Genomic DNA, 14,438 nt, shown 5'->3' with positions numbered 1-14,438 from the left:
CCTTCTTGAGGTCACCACCTCTCTGCCAGGGTCGAGCTGCAGACTCCTCCGCCCCTGGGACCGCTCGCTGCAATCCCCCGGGGGACCCTGTTACTGCAAAGTCCTTCTCACTGGGCACACACTCCCAGGGGTTAACCACCCCTTCGTTTTACTGCTCCCCGGTCACTTACTGCAGGAAGCGCCGTCCACGGGGTGCAGTATATCCCACCGCTGCCACCAGTTGTCACGGAGTGTGGGGAGTCCGGTCCTGCACCCCTCTTCCTGGGACCCACAGTGACTCTCAGCCAGCCAGTAAAACAGAAGGTTTATTGGACAACAGGAACACAGGTTACAGCAGAGCTTGCAGGCACAGTCAGGACCCCTCCACCGAGTCCTTCTGGGCTTTCAGGGTGCTTGGATCCTAGCTAGGATACCCTGAATTCCGCCCATCCAGCCCCAAGCCCAAACTCCAACTGCTTCCCTCCTGCCGCTCCCTTCCTTTGTTCCCCTTCCCGGGCCAAGGTGTTTGACCTTTCCCCTCCCTTACCTAGCTCAGGTTACAGGCCCTGGCATCGTCCATCCCTTAAAGTCCTCCCCTGCTCTCCCACTCCCCACACAGACAGTCCCTACTGCATCACACAAGTAGTTCTGTTTCCATACAGTAGAAGGCAATGGTGATAAATTCACACTATTCAGTACAGGATCAGTATTGTTTTTATTGCCACATCTGCTCACATTGCACATCTAAAGAAATGAAGCATCTCTAAAGTGGCATGTGAATGGCTAGTTTGGTGACAGGTTAGTCCCTACAAATGAGATGACACAGAACATCTCATTAAAAGCAGAAAGGGATATTCAGACAAGCATAACACTGCCTTGGCTGAACATGCCTAACCTGCTAAAATGTAGGTTGAAGGAAGCCTGGGACCAGTCATGCAGTAGAACAGTTTCAACAGAGACTGATAACTCGTTTATGTATATAATGTGCCACGTAAGTCCATGGCACTGTACAGAGAAGAAAGAACATACTATCCCTTCTCCAAGCAAATTCTAATCCAGGGGTTGGCAACCTTTCAGAAGTGGTGTGTCGAGTCTTCATTTATTCACTCTAATTTAAGGCTTCACATGCCAGTAATACATTTTAACGTTTTAGAAGGTCTCTTTCTATAAGTCTACAATATATAACTAAACTATTGTTGTTTGTAAAGTAAATAAGGTTATTAAAATGTTTAAAAAGCTTCATTTAAAATTACATTAAAATGCAGAGCCCTCTGGACCGGTGGCCAGGACCCGGGCAGTGTGAGTGCCACTGAAAATCAGCTCACCATGCCATGCCATAAGTTGCCTACCCCTGTTGTAATCTAAGTTGGACAAATAATTTAGCAAAGAATGGAAGAATACACTAGGGAGAGTTGGGGGAGAACTGACAGGGAATAGGAACAGCTAACAAAAAGAAGGGACCTTAGCTCTTGCTTCATCCTATTTTGCAAGGAAAGGCCACAGTATAAGCTGTTGATATTTGTCATACTTTTCATGTTTGTTACTAGGAGATACTTTTTAATTTTCACTTGTTTGTTTTCAAATGGTCCAGTGCCAGGTCTAAGGTAAAAGGCATCAGATGGAGAGGAAGAGCTGAAAGCTAACTAAAAGGATTGAGGTGTGGGCACATCCACGGAGGAGTGGATGTGTGGGAGAATTGACATTCGTCTTGATACATTTGTCAGTCTCCATTTTCCCTAAGTTAGCATGCATTGCCTCACACACTCCACACAGAACCACTCTGTGCCCTCCCAGCTCAGTATCTATACGACTCAAAAGACACCTTCTTCCCTTTATTTGAATTGAAACTCCTAAGTAACTCTATACAGGGTCAAATTTTGGTCTGTTACACTGGTGTAAATCCATAGTAGCTCCATTGGCCTCAGGAGTTACATTTAGGTCTTAAAATACATAGAGCATTCCCTGCACACTGTGCAGCAAATTTTTTCTATTACACTGGTACAACCAAGGACTTCTACAGTTTCAACAGTATAACTCAGACCACAATCTAGCCCTACAGCTGTGTTCTGAAGGAACTAGTAAACTGAGCTGAATCCTATTTAGAGACAGTGGGCTTGATTCTCCTCTCACTGACACGAATGCAAACCAGGAGCATCTCCACTAAAGTCAGTGACTCAGTAAGTGAGAGAAGAATCAGGCCCAGTGAACCAGATCCTGATCTCAGTTATACTGGTATAAACCCATAGTAACGTCACTAATGGGACAAAGGAGGAAGGAGAGAAAGGGAGTGCCTCCCTTTCTCTCGGGGATGGTCTATCAGGGATGGTCTAGACAGTATTTGGTCCTGCCATAAGGGCAGGAGACTGGACTTGATGACCTCTCGAAGTCCCTTCCAGTCCTAGAATCTATGAATCTATAAAATTCCCATTACTCAGCAGTGATCCCTTCAGATAATTAAATTGTGGTTATTGTCAGGTACGTGAATACGCTGAATGGCATCTTTTTAATCAGTAAGACTCTTCCTATATGTATTCTGAGTTAAATCTGCTGGTTCTACTGACAAAAATAATTTTCTACTACCTTTACTCTGTTGCCCCTAAAGAGTAATCAGAGCTCTGCAAGAAAGAGCTGGATTCTACTCTGGATAACACATCAGAAATGCACAAGTTCCAATTTCTGAATCTTTTATTATTGGTGATAATACAAAACCTCAGCTTGACACTCATGTCCCAGGTGGAAGACGCAGGGTTGGCAATTAGAAAAAAGAAATGTTTGTACTCAGAAGCTGAGAAAAATCAATCCAGTAAACATGGAGCCATACCATGCCATTTTTAGAGTCACATTCTGAGTTATAATCACAATAATAATCGCTAGCAGTGATGACAGGCTCTGGAGACTCCCTTACAGACAGAGTGGCTGTGATGCAGTGTCACTAGATTGAAGATGAAGAGACAACGGGTGAGCAGAGAGAAAACAGAAGTGTGCGCATCACCTTTTAGGTGAAGGACACCCAGAAAATAACAAAAATTAGTTTGATAGCTCACTCTACTGCACATTGCACTGTCTCACCAGGTTGAGACAAGCATATTGTCTGTGCTTTGGGAATGTAAGTGCTCATCCTGTCTTACTATTAAAAGGCAAAGGAAATCGTAGGATGGTTATCAGGAAAACTCTTCTAACACTGAGGTGAGAGGAATCTATTAGAATGGACTGGTTGCAAAAGGGCAGTGGGGTGCTTTGTCACTGGGGCAATTAAAGCTAGAATGGACAGAACACTTGAGAATATACTGTAGAGGGACATCCTACGCTGATCTCAGAGAGATGGACTAAGTAGGACCCAGCAGATTTCTCTCTCGCTAAGCTCTATGACTACAATATACATGTCTGGCATGCAATCTCCCCGCAAACCTCACCATGGTTTAACTCCTTACCAACTGAATGAAGTTAAACTTTGCATCCAACACTGCCAGTACTGCAGTGATTCTGCTCATAATGGCCAGTTTTTACTGCTACCTAAATGAAAGATGAGCTTAGAAATATGTAAATATACCATTGGACTGGTGTGTTTGGGAGAGGGGCTGTGGGTGTGGAGGGTTCAATCTATCTGTGTGACACCACTGTTCTCGAATGGATAGAACCAGAATTGCTCAACTGTGCATCATAGATCCAATACTTCTTGTAGCTAAAGATGATTCTCCTTTATTTAAAGTGGCAGAGGCCTTTGGAGCAGGAGGATCTGAGTTCTATCCCACTGTGAAATTTCTGAGTGGCCAAGATCTGCAACATATTGACAAACTTGGTGGCCAAAGCTTTGCAACAATATGTAACTGGCCTATATGTCCCATATCTACTGGATGACCTGAATAAGCTACAAATCTCATACAAAATTCTCGAAAAATTATCTTTGAACAAAAATATGATGTGGACACATTATTAATTTCTAGGAAAAACATATTTCTGTTCTCTCTCCAGAGATTTTGTATTAACAGAAAATGCAAGACTAAACAGTACTAATTTCAACATAGTCCAATTCCCACATGCACAATCTACAAAAAGGGTCACTACTGACTAGACTCCAGTTATAGGTTCTGTAATCAAATACCAAGAAAGTGCTCCTCAGAAAAGAACGAATGCCACATGAATCTTTGACTAGACAGGAGACTAGGCAGCAAATATATAATTTTACCAGCCAAGAGGCACAACTCAGCTTTGTTATGAATAGTGGTTGAAATGCTGAAACATTGTTTTACCATTTGCAAAAGTGATTTGGGATCATTGTTATTTTGCCCAATATACCATCTCTTTCCATAAGAAAGTACCTTGATTGCTAACTTTTTTCTTTTTAAAATAGCTAACTACCATTGCAATCTCACAAAGGAAGGCCCTTGCTTTCTGCTGGTCTCTACACAAGGACTTGCTAGCCTCTGGATTTGATAAAATAATAAATACAACAAAATAACCTGTTGCAATGGAGATGCAGCAATCATCCACTTCCCAAAGCTCTCACCCTCCACATGGGGAAAGGGGAGCAGGTCAAGTGCCAGAATTTTTACTCCTAGGGCCATTCTACAGGTGATCCTCATGTCGTTAGGAGTAACTGGCACTGTGGTAGTAACAACATTATCTTTTTCTCCCCTAGCAGTTTAAACTCCTCCAGACTCAGCTGCAGATACACTCTGCTGCCTCCTTCTGTATTGAGACCAGAACATTTGCCAGATGCTTTATATACAAATACACAAAACAAGGCTCCCCTAGCCTCTGACATCCTGCTTTTCACAATCAACCTGTGCAAATAAGGCCATGGCTACACTGGCGCTTTACAGCGCTGCAACTTTCGAGCTCAGGGGTGTGAAAAAAACACCCCCCGAGCGCTGCAAGATACAGCGCTATAAAGCCTAAGTGTAATCAGTGCCGCAGCGCTGGAAGCGCGGCTCCCAGCGCTGCAAGCTACATCCGTAGAGGAAGTGGAGTACGTGCAGCGCTGGGAGAGCTCTCTCCCAGCGCTGGCGCTGCGACCACACTCGAAACTAAGTGCAAGTGTAGCCATACCCTAAGACTGCTATTTCTGGCAGCAGTTCACTGTGCTCTGCCACTATCACAAACAACAGTGTGCGAGGATGAAGCTTTCCTGGAATTGACCACCGTAGGGTTGTCCCCTTGTATCTTTTCAGGGACTAATCTTTGAAAGCAAACAGACCTCACTTTACTTCCAGTTTTGCTATAACTGCCCTGTTTACCCATTATATGTGCTATTGAGTTCAGGCAATTGCTATGAGACACTGCTTAATATTATCACTACAACAAGGGGAGGAGTTTGCCCCCTACCCTCTGCACCCCCGTTATGTCAGAGATTTCACTCTTTTCACACTGGATAGGCACGTACAATAACTATTAAGTTTTCCTGACACATGATCGTTGCAAAGAGTCCTGTGGCACCTTATAGACTAACAGATGTATTGGAGCATGAGCATTCATGGGTGAATATCCACTTCATCAGATGCACAAATGATTGTTGTGAATTTTGAGAGGGGTGCAAGAGTCCTAGAGCAAATAAGTGCATTTGGCAGACATATGAAACAGCATGTTATTGTTTAGGAGTGGGACAATTTATAGAGCACCTTCCCAAGCGACTTGGGCCAGAGACCTGGCATTAATACAGCTAACCCAACAAGAAAAAGCAATATATTTAAAGCCTCGGCTGGCAACTGCAAGTCTGAGTACACATATACAGCTATTAACAGATGTGAACAGCTGGTGATAAAGTGTAATAAAAGAGACCAATGAATTCAATTCATACTCTTGGCAGATGCATTAAACACTGTTGTGCATGGGACATGTAACACAACAGCAACCAAGGAAAAAAAAAGTGAGTGTGTGAGAAAACATCTTTGAAAAGAGTTCTACACACACACACAATTACACTGTGCAACTAGGACAAGAAACAAAACGCATGTAAAGTCTGCTAAATAGCCTATCAATATAGCTTATATCAGAGAAAGAAACCAAGGTATTTTAAAATGTGGGATCTAGGTACATAACTGGGTCCAATGCTCTTTCCAGTATGAAAGAAAAGCCTTACAATGTCCTAATACTTTATTTCCATCTCTGTGTGTCTTTCTCTTTATCTAAAGTGTTCACATAATTTCTCTGAAAGAATCAAAGTGCCAATGGTTTATTTGGCCTTCCGCCTCGTCATAAAGCTAAGATAAGCCAATCAAGAACAGGAAAAATATCATGTGATTTACAAGAGCTAGCATATGACACAAATAGCAAATACTCAGAACTTCTTGCTTATAAATATTCAATCAGCTAAAATGTTTGTACAAAAGTCTGTAAAAAATTAGAATAAAAAAACAAATTTGTAAAAATCACATTATGTTCATGAATAACTTGTGAGAAAATGCAACGACTAAACTAGTCAGATAAATAAGCCACAGCTAATCATTTGACCAGCTCCAGTGCAAAGTTTCATAAATAAATACACCCTCCTATGCTCCATTTTTCACTCTTCCCCCTTCTGCATTGTTTATCTGAGCTCAATTCCTGGATGTGGATAAAACAAATTACATGAAGTTTCTCTCAGCCAGAACTTCTAACTATTCCCTCAGCAAATATCACTTTTAGTTAGCAACAAACTGGAACCAAGAGGAAAAGAAACAACTGCCTCTTGGGACAAGGAGGAAACAGAACATTTGCCAATGGACAGGACAAAAATAAAACTACTTCTTTAGTAAGAGTCCTGAAGTCTTCAAAATCTTCACCCCTTCCTACAAACCACCACTGTCACCTCAGTAAGGAGAAAGTGTGTGGAGATAGGAATTGCTATGTTATATTTAGTGAGCTGCTTCATAATTATTTATTATTTGTTACAACAACACAGGCAGTTTAGGGTCCATTTTTGCTAGGTCTGTACAGGCACATCTTGCTCCAAAAGAGCTTACATAGATTAACCAACCCACTCCTGTCTCCAAATGAAGCTGGACCGCACACTAACCCTCCACAACCATCTGAAGAAGGTAGCTGCCAAGATGAAAACAAGGGTCAACCTGATCCAGAAACTAATAAGCACAAGCTGGAGAGCATCAGCATTAGTGACACAGAGATCAGCGATGGTCCTTATATACTCGTTACAAGTTCTGTGCGCTAGTATGGATCAGAAGTAGCCACGCTCGACTTGTTGATGTCCAACTGAACACTGCAATGCAGTGAATCACTGGAACCCTCAAGTCAACTCCAACACCTTGGCTGCTGCTTCTATCGCACATTGCTCCCCCATCCATTCGCCACGATGCCACAACCCTTCGGGATCATGGAAAATGAACATCTCCCAATCCAATGGAAACTTAATGTCCCTCACCACCACTTGAAGTCACGTAAGTCTTTCTGGACCCATGCATTTAACCTTCGCCGATGCAACTTCACCTCTGTTGAAGCTTGGAAAGCAGAATTGAGTTCACAAGAAGTCACAAATACACACCTTGAGAAAGACCCGATGCAGTAGATTCCTGGCTTTGATCTCCTGCGAAGCTCATGGGCAACCCTAAACTGCATCAGTACAAATCATGGCAGATGTGCATGCTTGCTGCACAAGTGGAAAGTTAAAAGATTCTCCAGTGTGCAGCTGCGGTCACCCTGAACAGATCATGGAACATAGAACTACTCAATGCCCAATTCACAATATGAAGGAGGTATCACAGTGATACACTCCGCTACTCCTGACACAATTATCTGGTTTAACCATCTGAATGTAAAATTATAGTTGTTGCTCTACATCAGCCATACAAAGAAGACGACCAACCTACTGCAAGCACCACACAGCAATGATGAGAGAATGAGCTGTATTCTATTCTGGCTTAAGCATCATCAACAGATTTGTTAATTACATTCAATTTGAATTTATTTTAATTTCTGGAAACTCATGCGTGGTCCACACAAAACGTAACCTAACTTTTGTGGCAAGAGCCCTGCATTCTGCAGCACTTCAGCACCACAGACTAGAGATTTTGCAGCATCTTGAGGGAAATTAAAACACAGAGGTCTTCACTGGATTAAAGATGGAAATAAAAAACACCCTCACTGCATTGCCCAGTGGTTTTCAAAATGATATTACATTCAATTTATTTTATCTTGCCTCTATATTTTTAATTTTCAAATTGAGATACACGTCTGGATTGAAAATGCTTAACTGTATTCTAGCAGTTGTTGGGTGGAAGATGAAGTTTTTTTTATTTTTTGGTCTTTGGCCCTTGAGGAAGGATGTGAGGCATTTGGAGCTTGTCAAATAAGCACTATAGCTGGATATTACAGTGATCCACAGTGAAAAAATTAGCTATTCTGATGCTGATGTTTGTATTATTAGCTTTCAAAGTTGACACCTTATTGAGGTGAACAGGCCAGTTTCCACCTTTCAAAGCTATTGTTTCAGGCTCTCTGCTTAGTTAATGTTTGGAAGGTTTTCTCTGCAATCATAAGACCTAGAAACTTATTTTTTTAAATGAAAGCTGATATTCTGGAGCATAAGTCAGTGGCAAAGGGTGAATTCTGTGACAGTTTCTATGGAGTTGGAATTGCAAAGTACACAAGGCCCTGATTACTAGTGATGATACATGAGCCAGAAAAAACAAAGGTTGACTTTTACACCCCATGATCCCAAGCTGATTGTGCTGCTCTGGCAGTTAGAAAAACAGTCTTTTTGCTAATTTGAGCTAGAATAATTGAGACACAAACAAGGAACCCTACAATGAACACTACCATCTTTAAAGCCACTTTTCAGAATTAGAAGCATGTTTTAACCCTAAGGCCTAATCTGCAATAAGGAAAAAAGATTTGGGTCAGCTAACTAACTCAAGACCAAATCCCAGTGAAGAAGACAAAGCAATTTGCAGTTTTCACACAAGTTAGCTGGTCAAGTTACAGATAAGTCTCCCCTATAGTCTTTATTTCAACCTGCTAACGTGAAAAATACAAACTAGCTAAGATTTTGCCTCAAGTTAGCTAACACAAATTAGGAACACACCTTTTGCCCTAGTGAAGACATTGCCTAGATGTCCCAATAACAATTTAAATTCAGAATGGCAAAACCAGTATTTCTCATTCCCATATTCCTATGCACTGAATTGTTATAGCAAGCTTTCTCTTACACTATCTCCTACCCGGGAACCTCACCCTTGCCCTGGAATGATCACCTCTAAGGGCAAAAAGGTAAAAGAAGAGTCTCCATGACCCATTCAGTTCTTAGCCTCTGTATAAGAGGGAGACAATGATTTTGACTGGGGTTGTGGGTGTAATCTTCTTTCCTTTCTCTTTGATTCTCATCCATCAGCTCAACAGTGACAATGGAGCCAAATTAAGTCTTTCCACCATTTTCTATCTTGTACCAGCTTCACAGCTTCCTCTATTTCTCAGTCTTCCTCTATTCCTAGTTCTTTGCACTACGGAATGTATTGCCATGTATGGTATCCTTTCTGGGTCCATTCTTGACACATGTCCAAACCACTGCAGTCATCTTTCTTGAATCGCCTGTAACAGTGTTATTTCTTATCGCTTCATTTTTACTTCCTGAAGTCTTGAAACTCTCAGTATGCCCCTAAATCAGCTTATTTATGCAGTTAAAATCTTTTGTTCCATCGGCTTTCCTCATACTCCAGCATTCCAACCCATACAGCAGTATCAGCATGACAGTTGTCTCCTATACGCTGATTTTTGTTTGTAGATTCACAAATGATAATGACCTTACAGCTTTGACCGAGGAAGATTTACACATAACAACTGACTAGGTAGACTGGAAATCAGAAAATTTGTTTTGAAGAGCAGCACAGAGAAGACAAAACTTATGACAACTGGAAGATAAAAGAAAAAGATAAAGGTCAAACTTGGGGACAAAGAACTAGAACAAATGGAAAAAATGTTGTACCTTGGAGGACTAGTACTGAATAATGAGAATTGTGAAGATGATGAGAAGAATCAGACTAGCTGCTACAGTCTTTGGAAAACTTTGAAAGATCTGGAAGGCTAAGACATTTCAATAAACACAACAATCAGGACACTCATCTGCTAAAACATAGACAAACTCACAAAATCATTTCATATAGTCTTTAGAACAGCAATCAGAGAATAAGAACACTCCAGCTATTGGCCTTTGGGAGATCCAGGTTTAAACCCTGCTCTGCTACAGGCTTCCTGAGTGACTTTGGGCAACTCAGTCTCTCTGTACCTTGGTTCCCCATCTGTAAAATGGGCATAACAGCATTTTTCCTACCTCCCAGGGATGTTATAAGGATATATGTGTTAAAGATTCTGAGGTCCTCAGATATGGTGGGAGCAATATAAGCACTTTAGATAGATGGTAACAAATTTGGTCCTGAGCTAATACAGTTTCTGTGTGCATAGTGTAAAATTTACTATCAAATGATGTAAACTAAACTAAAAAAAAAAAAAGAGGACAATTTCAATGGCATCAAAATTATTGCTGAGGACCAGATCCTGAGAGGTGCTGAGCAGCTCAGCTTCCAACTTCTGTGGGAGTTGAGAGCACTCAGCACCCTGTGGCATCCAGCCCCAAGGGTGCATCTATACATTCTCACTCAGATTTTCACAGACTTATTTTGTTCCGACATTCCCAATGGCTTCAAAATACCCAAGCCCCTTTTGCAAAGAGCAGTGCTGCATGTTTCCTAGCTGCGTGGTGCTTTATGTTTCTTTCTGCCTACAACCATTTCTGGATTGGCATCGCAGACCTAAGTGGAAGACTAAACAATGCTAGAGCCCACAGCAGGAGAATTTTCAGAATCTTATTCCTTGTTTCACTTGGGCAACCTTCCTGCCTCTCATCAGAGATAAAATAACTTGCCAACCCCCTAATTTAAAGAATAACATATGAATTTCACATTCCAATCAGCAAAAGGAGACTTTTCAAACTGGAAGCGTGAAAACAGGGCGAATTCCTTGAAATGCATAAAAAGGAAGGATCAGCACCTGCCTTTTTGCAAGAGAAAACTGCTCGTACATCACAGAATGTTTCAAACTATTTGACATCAGTGTCTGAAAGTGAATTTGATTTTTCTCTGCTCCTCAAACTTGAGAACTGAACAGAATGAATTTCATGGCTCTCCGTTCCTGTTTGAAATGGAAAAACAAACCTCTCCCATTCTTATTTTGGGTGCATGTTGCAGCTAGAAGGTACAATATGATTTTCAACAAAAGAACATCAGGGGAAGCTGATAGTTTTTTCTGCTATCAGGAACTTTCCTCCCCTTCTCCCCCAATGGTTGCAACAACCTGTTAAAACTTGCATAGCTCAAAATGACTGAACCCTTCTCTCTTTGGTGTGAGCGGATATCCAACCCCTTTTGCAAAGAGATGTTCAGCTCTGAGTATTAAAACACCACGCTTTATACCTCTCTGGTTAAAGATTTGCCGATCTGAGATAAACCCACAAATGCAAGAAAACAACATTCTGTAAGGAAATCCAGGCTGACACTTAAATTTGTACTGAAGTTACTGTGCCCCCCTGCCTCCCCTCCCGCCTTTCTAACTGCACAAGTAAAAACTGGAAAGTCAACTTGAGATGACAAACCTAAATGTCCACGATTTTCTGGACAGTGTAAAATCAGACCCTTGACATTTGTTTTCTGTCAGCTGAGCAAGATTTCACATCAAGTTGTTCAAGAGTTTTGGCTTTCTAAAGATCTTTACACACTTTATGCTACCTAGAAGCTCCAAACAAGATCAGGCAGCGCTGTGATGTGGGCAGTGTAGACACGCTTTATCACCAGGGGAGAGCTCTCCCAGCGATAAAAAATAACCACCCTGAACAAGGGGTGATAGCGCTTTATCGCCATGATAAAACTATCTATACTGGTGCTTTTCAGCACTAAAACTTTTTTAATCAGGGGAGTGTTTTTTCACACCCTGAACGATTAAAGTTTTAGCGCTGAAAGAGACAGTGTAGACACAGCCATTATGTTAGTGATGTACCCTTAGGGTATGTCTACACAGCAAAGAAAAAACCGCTGCTAGCCCATGCCACACAACTCAGGGCTGTTTCATTGCTCCCCTCAGCCGCCTCTCCCTCCGGCTCCCCATCAGCCGAGCTCCTCTCACTCAGGCTTCCCCTCAGCCGCCCTCCTGGGCTCCCCCTCAGCCCAGCTCCCTTCACCCCACTGAGATGTCTTTCATCTGCCTCCCCCCCGCCAGGATCCCCCTGCCTCAGCTCCCTTCTCTCCACTGGAGTCCCTCTCACTTGCACCCCTGGCTCTCCCACAGTCCAGCTCCCCACACTCACCCCCCCCAGTTCCCACTCACCTCAACACCCTCACCCCACTGGGGTCCCCTCCCCCCCAGCTCTCCTCACCCACTCCCCAGATTGCTGCTCAGCCTGTCTCTCCTACCCCACTGGGGTGCCCCTGCCCCCTCAGCTGCCTCTCTAGATTTCCCCTCACCTAAGCTTCGCTCAACTCACTGGGGTCCCCTCACATGCCCCCCACCTCACCCCACTGGGGTCCCCACCACCCACCCCTCCCGCAGCCCAACTCCCCTCACCAGGCCCACCATATCCTCCTCAGCCCAGGTCCCCTCACCCACTGAGGTCCCCTCCGCTGTCCCGCCCCCCCACGGCCTCGCCTCACCTGTGGACACTCTCCCTTCTGGCCTCCCCTCACATCTGGACACCCTCCCCCCACTGTCCCGCCCCCACCCCATGCTCCCCTCACTTGTGGACCTGAGCTCCCTGGGCACCCCTCACCTGCAGACCCCCGTGCTCCCCTCATCTGTGGACCCGCCCTCCTCACCTGCGGACCCCCCCCCCGCTGTCCCGCCCCCCAGCCCCCTCACCTGCGGACACCCCCCACCAGCTGTCCCGCCCCCCGACCCCCCTCACTTGCGGACACCTCCCCTCGGCTGTCCCGCTCCCTGGCCCCCCTCACTTGCGGACCCCCCCCCGCTGTCCCGCTCCCGGCCCCCTCACCTGCGGATCCTTCCCCCGGCCCCCCTCACTTGTGGACACCCCCCTCGGCTGTCCCAGCCCCCGGCTCCCCAAACCTGCGGACCCCCCCCCCGCTGTCCCGCTCCCTGGCCCCCCTCACTTGCGGACCCTCTCCCGCTGTCCCGCCCCCGGCCCCCTTACCTGCGGATCCCTCCCCCGGCCCCCTCACCTGCGGACCACCCCCCGTCCCGGTCCCGGCCACCCTCACCTGCGGACCCTCCCCCGCTGTCCTGCCCCCCGGCTCCCCTCACCTGCGGACCCCCCTCGCTGTCCCAGCCCTGGCCCCCTCACCTGCGGACCCCCCCCACTGTCCCAGCTCTGGCCCTCTCACCTACGGACCCCCCCCCCGCTGTCCCGCCCCCCTCATCTGCGGACCCCCCTCCGCTGTCCCCCCCGGCTCCCCTCACCTGCAGACCCCTCCGTCGTCCCGACCGTCGACCCCCCTCACCTGCGGACCCCCCCCCCCGCTGTCCCGCCCCAGACCCCCCTCACCTGCGGACCCCACCCCGCTGTCCCGCCCCAGACCCCCCTCACCTGCGGACCCCCCCCCCCCCGCTGTCCCGGCCCCCCTCACCTGCGGACCCCACCCCGCTGTCCCGCCCCAGACCCCCCTCACCTGCGGACCCCCCCCCCCCGCTGTCCCGGCCCCCCTCACCTGCGCCCGGCTCGGCGCTGGCCCCGTACTCGTCCCGTCTCCGGGCGCAGGTGCCCTGGCCCTGCACTAGCGCCTGCAGCGGCAGCTCGGCGCCGGGGTGCGGGTAGCAGCGGAGCCCGGCGGCGCAGCGCGGCGTGTACACCCCGCAGGACTGGTTCTCCAGCCGGGCGCAGACCGGGCAGCAGCCGCAGCCGGGCTCCCGCACCAGCTCGGGGCAGGCGGCGGCCGGGGCGCAGGCGGCCAGGCGCTCGGCGGTGCAGGGCGGGCAGCGGAACAGCACCTCGGGCAGCGCCGGCCGCGCCAGCGCCGCCGCCAGCAGCAGCAGCAGCCGGAGCCGGAGCCAGGCGGCCGGAGCCGGGCGGCAGCGACCGACCCGCGGCAGCATCGTCGCGGGAGTGCGGGGCTCCGAGCGCGCGGGCAGGTGGCAGCCTCCTCCCGGCCCCCCGGGGAGCCGGCCGCCGCCGGGTCCTAGAGCCGCCGCTTCCGCCCACCCCGCCGGGGCCGGCCCCCGCCTCCGCCTCCGCCTCCGCGCGGGGAGCGGGCTGCCCCCTCCAGCCCAGCGCCGGGGGAGGGGGCTCGGGGACTGCCCTCCTCCAGCCCAGCCTCGGGAGGGGGCTCGGGGACTGCCCCCCTCCAGCCCAGTGGGGGGGGAGCTCGGGGACTGTCCCCCTCCAGCCCAGTGCGGGGAGGGGGCTCGGGGACTGCCCCTTCCAGCCCAGTGGGGGGGGAGCTCGGGGACTGTCCCCCTCCAGCCCAGTGCGGGGCAGGGGGGCTCGGGGACTGCCCCCCTCCAGCCCAGCCCCGGGGGAGCGGGCTCGGGGA

The 14,438-nt window shown here is 47.4% G+C and overlaps 1 protein-coding gene across 1 annotated transcript in view; it reads right to left on the bottom strand.

Annotated features, from left to right (window-relative positions):
- Positions 1–14,001, bottom strand: part of IGFBP2 (insulin like growth factor binding protein 2) — a 111,337-nt gene extending 97,336 nt beyond the window's left edge. The window contains exon 1 of the mRNA XM_050916734.1: positions 13,617–14,001. Within this exon, the coding sequence (XP_050772691.1) occupies positions 13,617–14,001 (385 nt within the window). The remainder of the gene's footprint in view (positions 1–13,616) is intronic.
- Between the last annotated feature and the right edge of the window lie 437 nt (positions 14,002–14,438).

The sequence above is a fragment of the Gopherus flavomarginatus genome, chromosome 10 (genome assembly GCF_025201925.1).
Source record: "Gopherus flavomarginatus isolate rGopFla2 chromosome 10, rGopFla2.mat.asm, whole genome shotgun sequence".
NCBI classification, from domain to species: Eukaryota; Metazoa; Chordata; order Testudines; family Testudinidae; genus Gopherus; species Gopherus flavomarginatus.
The sequence above is the reverse complement of the archived record's forward strand: the minus strand, read 5'-3'. Positions and strand labels throughout refer to the sequence as shown.